At 40.6% G+C, this 8,942-nt stretch overlaps 1 protein-coding gene across 13 annotated transcripts in view; it reads left to right on the plus strand.

The window, feature by feature from the left end:
• The window catches only part of LOC107311550 (SAM and SH3 domain-containing protein 1), a 482,619-nt gene extending 473,941 nt beyond the window's left edge, over positions 1-8,678 (plus strand). For all 13 annotated transcript variants that reach the window (XM_085541462.1, XM_032443944.2, XM_085541464.1 and 10 more), the window contains 3 exons: positions 1,788-2,914; positions 4,364-4,495; positions 4,861-8,678. In XM_085541462.1, coding sequence (XP_085397588.1) covers positions 1,788-2,914; positions 4,364-4,495; positions 4,861-5,121 — 1,520 coding nt within the window. In that variant the 3' untranslated portion in view covers positions 5,122-8,678. The remainder of the gene's footprint in view (positions 1-1,787; positions 2,915-4,363; positions 4,496-4,860) is intronic.
• Positions 8,679-8,942: the final 264 nt, after the last annotated feature.

The following is an 8,942-nucleotide window of genomic DNA, read 5'->3' on the forward strand; positions in this document are numbered from 1 at the left end:
TTTCTACTACTTCTCTAAGTTACCTGTACACAAGGTGGTAGTGGAGGAACCAACTCAATGTGTGATATGTCTTCATTAGCGTTTGGGGGAAATTATGATATTTAGCTATAGTTGAGCTGTGATCTGTACAGCTCCTGAGAGAGGAGCTCTTGTAAGCTTGTATTAACCACTGTGGGCACACACTGGTTTTACACGGAACAACCTTGATGGCATACCAGTAGATGTGGCTAACTGCTTTTTGAGAAGGAATGTTTCCTTATTTCTCTTTAGTAAAGGAAGTTGAGGTTACTTTTAGTTTTCTGAATGTTTTGGTGGTTTTAAACTCCTTGAGCAGAGAAGAAGTGAAAGCAAGCTTTTCCCCTTTTTAGGTTAACTAGGTGCTTTCATTTTATAACAGGAGTTTTGGAGATAGGATACTCTTAAGTAAGACTTAGGTATGTTAGCATTTGTATTCAAAGAAAGTAACGTATTTTATTCAAAAACAAAGCATTGAGCTTCTTTTTTTTGAGGCAAACTGTATGAAAGGAAAGTATGTGTTGCTCAAAAGTACACAAGATTAATTTAATTTGATTTAAGCCAGCAAAAGTTTTCATATATAAATAAAAGTAAGTGACCCATTAATTGCCATTTTGGGATTTTGGTAGCATTTAGACTAAGCTTCCTCCACACACACGCTGGAAAAAGAAGTTCCAAACTTTATCTATCTGTCATTATTTTAGGAAGTTACTGTAGGTGAGGAAAGTGTCCTTGTCACTAGAAGAAAATAATTATTCTGGATGTGCTGTTATTCTGAGGGGTTGTCTGCTTTGAGACAAATTTACTTCTTGTGAAAGATATATATTTGTGTGGCATTGGAGAAATGACCTTGTATTTCATACTCATGAATACAGTAATGAGATCTGAATTTTTCTATCAAGCAGATTTGATAGAATCGCTGTTTAAAAGTGATGGTGCATATCATAAAAAATATGAAGTAAAGCTTACAAAGGACATGTGGTTTGTATTGGTTCAAGTCATCTCATCTTCAGTGATATAATAACACATCACGCTTCTGAGACCTTCCATTCTGAGAAAGCATGTGACATGAGAACAGCGCTAAGATTAACCACTCTAGAAACTGTCTTTTGCAACCGTCCTCTGTCTCATAGTGTAATTTTTCTTCCCGTAAAACCTTTGTGGCTGAAAGTATCTTCAGAAAGGGATTGGTGCAACACCAGTATTCCCAAGACCTTATTGCTTTCTAATTTGCAACTGAAAACTGTTGTTTACTTAAAAGATGAAATAACTGCTGGCAAGCTGTGTAATTAAAACAAATGTGATCTATTTTGTAGAAGCATTCCTGAGTGATCTGGTAAACTTTGTTGGGCAATGAACATTAATATCACCATCCTAAATGAATTATAAAGGTGGAGAAGAATGGTAGATCTGTAGTTATTTCTGTATGGCTCAAACTTGTTAATATATCAAGTATAGGATATCAGGTCTAGCTACAGGATAATTTTTCATCAGGTTTGAGTGACCTAGGCTTCAAAGCTCTGCAAACTGAGGAATGGAAAGGATAGTAATTACTTTAAATACATTTTCCTTACTTGCTGGTAATTATCACTTCTTCATTAGTGAAACTAAAGCTCTGAAATTCACACATTTTAAATGGTACTGAGTTCTCGTACATTCAGAGTTAACAAAAAACAGTGAATCGTTGTGTTTCAAAGTTGTTTAGAATCGATCCACTGTTAGTACACAGCAGATGTCTTTTTAATGGTGGATTTTGATTTATTTGCTTCTAGGTAAAACCCGAAGGACCTGTCTTCTGCCCTCAAAATCGTCAAGTGAGCATAGCTTTAAAGACTTCAGCAGACACCAGCTATCAAATTATCCTACGCTCCCACTGACCAAGTCAATAGAAACTCTACAGCAAGGAGAAAAAGAAAGCCGGTTGAGCTGTGCACATCGTGCTCTGAAGAGCTCTGTCAAACCCCCAGCTGTTATGGGTCTGAAGAAGAACCGCAGAAGTTTGCCAGTTGCTGTCTGTCGGAGCTATGAAACTCTGGATGGATCTCAGAGTGTGGATGTATGGCCAAGATCTCACTCCTTGGATGATCTCCAGGGAGATTCCAATACTAATCTACAAGACAGTAGCAAGAAAGATTATTTTGCTCAGGATTCACTGGATACAGCAAAAAAGGCAGCTGGATCTGCCCTGCCACCTCAGTCGTGTGAGGGCAGTTGTGTGGTCGGTAACTTGATGCCTAAGCAGGGTAAAGCTGGTTCTCAGAAGGGTAGAGGTAAGGAGTTGGAGTGCTCTGTAATGGAGAATGCAGTTGGGAAACCTTTTCCATTCCCCGTGAAACACTGTGAAGCTCAGGCTGCCTTGGTGACACATTCTGCAACAAGGACACCTCTAGAAATACAGAGTAAGGGCTTTCATGACCTTGCACGGGCTGACTATGCTCCAGTCCTCAAGGGAGGTCTAGAAGCTGAGCAAAAAGGCACAAATGAGACAAGAATGCAACCAAAAAATCCCTCTCAGCCACCACCTGTTCCTGCCAAAAAATGCCGAGAACGCCTTACTAATGGATTATATCATCCTCCCATGACCCCCAGTGGGAACAACTCAAGTCAAGAAGCACCGTGTTTGCCAGTAAAAAAGACCAGTGCATCCACTCCCACTGATTCTCATGGAGTACCTGTCCATAGGACATCTGAACAGGAGCCCAGCACCCCTCCTAGCTCGCTGCCACCCTGGCTGTTGGAGCAACCAGAGACTAAAAGTGTTCAGCAGCACATGATAAAGCTAGGGCCTGCTTCAGCAAGGAAAGTCTCTTGTAGCAGGGGAATGGATTTGGAAATGGTAATAGAAAACAAGTTGCAGTCTGAAGGTATTGATCTTACTGAAGAACCATACTCAGACAAGGTATGTGGAACACATTGCCTCCATGTTTTCTACCAGTGTTGCAAGGGCTAGTCTTCCATTTATGTTATCTTTCATATTTTTGTGAGTAACCAACCTGCATAAGCTATAAATCATTAAGACACTAGGTATTCTATAACTATGCCTAACTTTACTATCAGGCCTTTTGTCTAAAGTAACCATTTAGACGTGTTGTATAGGGACTGAGATATCCCAGGCGTACTTAGAGCCTTCAGCTTTTCAGGTCACCAGTACCTTGGTGGCACTGAGCATGGAAACATCTCTTTTGTTGCCACTGTAGGGAAGCTGAAGAAGAAAGTCACGTAGATGTTATGTTTTCAAAAAAATATGAGTTGATAGCATAGTGATGAGGACATACTTCTGGGAAGGAGGGGGTTTTAACTCCCAGTCCTTTGAGGATTGCTTTTTCAGTTTTCTTGGAAGAGTCATTGGCTAAAATGCATGAGCAGTGTTGGAAAGGAGAACAGAATGCAACAATTTCCCATATCCCAGGAGAAGTATCCTTGTCAGTAAATAGGGCTCATTCATTTCTCGTTTTTCTGGACCATCTTCTCATGTACCCTACAAAAGCAGATTTGAGCCAGCAGCAGACTTATATGAATTTTATTCTTCTAACCCCTTCCGAAAACTCAGCCAAATTTTGACATGTCACATATCACATGCCACAAGGGAGAATATTACTAAGCTTGTAAAAGCCTGAAGCTTTTGGTGCCTAGGAAACATGACAATTCAAAATAAAGCTGCTCACAAGTCTTCTGCAGTTGGGTGGTGCCCGTGAGTAGGTCATCTTGGAGCTGCGGGGGGGGGGTACTGCACTAGAACTTGATAGGTGGTGTAACTGCAGTGTCATAGTGCTTAGGAAGAAGTATTAACTTACCTATATCCTACCTAGGTAGGAAATGTGTGTAAAACAACAGCATGTTTATAAATCAGACAACATGCTGTTGACATAAACTGAGGAAAGAGTCCTCATATAAAGAAAAATTAGTTAGGATATGTGAATAAAGTAAATGAGAATTTAAGAGATGTTCTTCAATGTAAATTTTACTGTCACTAGACTGTATCTGGAAGTTCTTGCCCTGTTACTGCTGTTGGAGATTAGGCAACTCTGTCATGCGGCCACCAAAAGAATCAGGAAGCATCTAGTCTAAGGATCACATCAGTTAACTGGTTAATCTCCAGTTTGGGGCCAGTCCAGTTCAAGTAAAGCACAACAGAAGTTTTGCTGTTGATTTCAGGAAGACTGGAACTGATCTTAAAGCTCATGTATACTGCTGATTTTACACCATTTATAGCTAAATACAATTATTTTTAAGAATCTCAAGGAAAAATCCTTCTTTCTCCCATCCCACTCTTCTTAGTTTGCACTGATTGATCTGTACTGATCTGCGCTTCTTTCACTTTTCTTTTTGGCTGGCTGGGAACATTCAGCATGGTCGCTGTGGCATTCCTGAGGCTTTGGTTCAGAGGTACTCTGAAGACTTAGACCAGCCTGAAAAGGATGTTGCTGCAAACATGGACCAAATCCGGGTAAAGCAGCTGAGGAAGCAGCATCGCATGGCAGTGAGTATTTCCTTAAATCCAAGCTTCTTAGTTATTAGCAGACTTTTAAAAAGGACTGATTACTGATAAAGGGAGCTATCTATTGAGTCTTAGTACAGAAATGTTACCTGTGTGCTCACTCAGCAATAGCAACATTTGCAGGGGTCCTACAGGGACAGCAGATCCCTTCTCCCCCTGTACTCAGCACTGGTGAGGCCGCACCTCGAGTACTGTGTCCAGTTTTGGGTCCCTCACTGCAAGAAAGACAATTGGATGTTGTGTTGAGGGACATGGTTTAGTGGGAGTTATTGGTGATAGATGAACAGTTGGACTGGATGATCTTTTAAAGGTGTTATTTTCCTTCTTTGTTCTTCTTTTCTGCCCAGATTCCAAGTGGAGGGCTCACTGAAATTTGCCGAAAACCTGTATCACCGGGACTTATCACCTCTGTATCTGACTGGCTGATTTCCATTGGCCTACCCATGTATTCCAGCCCACTCACAGAAGCAGGGTTCAACACACTGAGCAAAGTGCCTTCTCTGTCACAAACTTGCCTTCAGGAAGCTGGCATCACAGAGGAAAGGCACATAAGCAAGCTCCTGGCAGCAGCAAGACTCTTCAAACCTCTCGATCCAGATGCAGTTTAACATGCTCCATAGCGTGACATTGCCTAGTCAAGATCCCACTGCTTCTTCCTGCACCAGTTTTGCCCTAATTACTTTGCATAACTAAAGGGATCAAGGAAGTGGCTCCCAGTGACAGGCAGATTGCTTCTTCAGAGGATATGAAATGTTTCAATTGCTGTCTTTGGCAACCGAAGGAGAAGAGAAGCAACCACCAGGTAACAGAGATGTGGTACTTCCCTCCCCTCTCACTCCCTTGTAAAGTATTCCTGTTTCATAAAGCGCGTAGGGCTGGCCTGAGATCACACAGCTTCAGAGAATTAAGGGACCTTACCTGCTTTTCCACAAGTTTGTGAAAATGTTACTAATCATAGGCCCTGTGTTTGTGGAGAAGTGCTTAGAAGGTTGGGGGCTTTCTGTACATCTGGATACCTGGAGTCAGTCCTACAGGCCATGTACAAATCAAGATGCAAGTCCCAGTAGAAGCTATTTGGCAAATGCCATTTTTTTTTAGCAGTCTAGAGCTAAATGCATACCCCTCTTTCCTGGTCATCTTTGCTGTTGCTTGATGTAGGTCCCAATACGCCTCAAAGCCTTTAGCTAGGCCAAAGTCAATGGACTGAAGTTAATTTACGGTATGGTCCATTTCTGTCACTCCCATGCAATTAACCCTAGGAGAGTCAGAAAGCTTCTTTTAATTTGTACAGAACTGAGGTCATTTTTATAACTGCTTTTTAGCAATCTGCTTTTTATTTGCCTTAAAACAAGCTTTTAAGCAGTTACGTAATGTTCACTTACCTGTACTCATGCTTCCCAACCCTTGTTTCAACCTGTCACTCATAAGCTGCACTTAGGGTGATATTCAGCTTAAGTAGCTTCTATAAATTGCCTCATCGTGACATCTTATGTGTTGTAAAGATGCTTTGACAAACGCAGGGTTATGCTAGGTTTCAGTTGTGAGGCTAACTTCCTGTTCACTGCAGTCTGCATTTACTGTTGTTACTTAACAGTTCCAAAATATACTGCCTTGTATATATGTAACTGCTTTTCATTTTAATCATATTCTGTGTACTGTGTTATACTGTCAATCATTATGCTGCAGCTTTGACTTGGTATCCTGACCATATCGATTCCAAACAGCGGGTTTTTCTGCAAATTAAAAATCACTTGTGGGGGATAAAATGTATCAAAAAGCAATTTGTGTTCCAATGAAATCACAAGATCCTGTAATTCCATCGCCTGGGCAAAAAATAGTGATCCTATATAGTCTTATGAATTACACTGTGATTATAGAACAGTTGGTATCTTTCATGTCTGAGCACTAACGTTACCTCTCACTGGGAGAGAGCGTTGTGCTGCCATATGTGGTGAGCCATTTTTTCACTATATTTTTCTGCCTAAATCCTTGTGAAACGTTCCATTCACGTATGTGGCTAACGACAGATTTTACTTTTATATATGGGCACACATTTATATACCAAATACAGATTAGCACAGATAACATTGTACTAGTTTTTTGGTTTTTTTTTTAATTTGGGCTCTCCGTATGACTTATCCTTTAGGTTTTTGTAGTGCAAGTGCTCCATGGAAGGCAGAGCAAGCTTTACTCTGGCAGGCAAAGTGAGGTACAGAAACATGAGTGCAGGCTGGGAAGTGAGCCTGCTTCCATTATCAGTCCTGATGTCAGCTCACTGTACAGACACAGGCAAGTCACTTCACAGTTTGGTTCCTCAGTTATCTCACGCCTCTATTAAGCTAATAACACTACTTTTCCTGATCAAATGCTATCAGATTGATGAGTGGAGAGTTTTGCTTACTACATCAGTCCTTACTATGTACGATATTTACATGGCCATGTTTTACTACAGATGGCAGTTAATTTGGTTCCTGTGTTAGGCTCACTTCCTAGTTTCAGAGCTGAGTGCTTATAGCATCAGCTTTGAATTCTGTCTGCATCTGGAAGCAGACCATCATGTGAAGGCAGCTAACTCGCTGCTGTCACTTGGAATTGTTCTCAAACAAAACTCTTCCAAACCATTTTTTCACTAATGTTCTAGCGCATAAATCAGTTGTTCTAATGTGACAGCATCAGGAAACACATAGCATGGATGCTTTGCACCACCGGTGAAAATCTATAGAAAATGTGGAAAAAGTACATTGTCTTTTTAATGATAATGATTTGTCATTTCCTCTCTGAGGTTTACATGGCAACTATCAGCAAGCAGGAGATGAAAGTAGTGAGACTTCCTGGGAGTACTGGCAAGGACCAGAAATTGAGTGTAAGCAAGTATGCAGCAGCCTTCCTTGGAACAAAGGAGAAGTCCAGGCTGGCTGTGTGCAGTAAGAAGGGAAACATTTCTTCTTACAGGAAAGGCAAGTCACATAATAAAGCTCTCCCATATTAATTACTCCCACTCAGATAATAGCAGGAGAAATGCAGGAATAAGCCAAACCCATGTGCCAAACACTCTCTATAACTCCATGGTTTTTAAATAATGATACCGCCCAGGGAAACCAAATCCCACCCATCCAGCACTGGACTGAGCAGTCTGAGATTTGTGAACTCTGAAAGTTGCTTTGTTTTTCTTTTTAAGACTGCTCTCTGTAGTCTGACCTGAATTATAATTGTAGTTTCTGTTTTATTCTAAAAAAGCCTTAAGCTTTTCAGTGTTCAAGCTTCCCTGCTGTGGATTCAGTGACCTGTGGCATTCCCCACACAGGTGAGGCAGTGTGGTAAAGAGCCGTAACCTCTTACATTTCCTTGCAGCCGGTTGGTGCTGTGAGCAAAAGTTCACTCTTTGACTCTTGGGAAGCACAAAAGAAACCTGCAGCTGGAATCCTAACCTGCTCTGCTCAGGCTAATGGCATTATGCATCTGTCCATTGTACCATTGTAACTCAGATAGCTATTTAACGGTAAGAAGCAGCAAACCCAAAATATTACAGAATGCCCTCATAAATGTTAAGCTTCCATCAGTAACTCTGTTAGTACCCAGATAGTCCCTGTGCTCTGTTTTGGGAGCCTGGCTTTGAGTGCAGACTGGGAGCATGATCAGAAACGTTCAACATTGCATTATTCTAACAGGTCATCATCTCTAAGAGCAGCAACAGTGGTCGATTCACCAAGTCACAGCTGTGCAATTGTACTGTATTATTTTTAGAATAAATAATACTTTTGGTCCAAGATACTTTTATCTTTAATTGACACCCTTTGGGGAATCAAAACTGTCAAACAAGTTATGTAACAACTAACAAAGTTGCACTTTCTGTATATGAAATCAATATTTAAATAACTTATTTTTCTCCATTTGCTGTTCTTATATGATGTAAAGTAGCTGTAATATACCAGTACTCAGTATGTCCTGCAGTTGGCTTCAACCCAAGAAAGCTGTGTATTGTAAAGAAAAAGGAAAAAAAAAAAAAAGAGAAAAACAAACTATGAATGTGTAAAGATTATTGTGCTGTTTCATTTAGCAAAACAAAAATGGTTGACAAAAGGGTTTTCCTGTGTATCAAAACTTGTCTATAATTATACGTCATACTGTTCATAGATAAAAAAAAATAAAATAAATTTCTTTGGTCTCTCTTTTTATTTTGTAGTTCTTAATGTAGCTAAAAGACCTTCTGCTTGCTGCTGTGGGAGCAGTGTGGCTGTTTCATTTCTTACCCCAGGCCCATAGCTCCTCACAGTGTAAGCATTCTCAGCACATACATACGGCTAAGAAAAAGTCTTAAGTTCAGTGCTGCGAGCTGTTGCTTTTGTCTCTTGTGTACCTTTAATGTCTGGCTGCCAGGCTTAGGAAGGTCTGGGTGAGAGCTCTGCAGTCTCCCTTTGGGAGCTTTTCC

Source organism: Coturnix japonica, chromosome 3, assembly GCF_054131305.1.
Source record: "Coturnix japonica strain WE chromosome 3, WE-NBRP24, whole genome shotgun sequence".
Classification (NCBI taxonomy): Eukaryota; Metazoa; Chordata; class Aves; order Galliformes; family Phasianidae; genus Coturnix; species Coturnix japonica.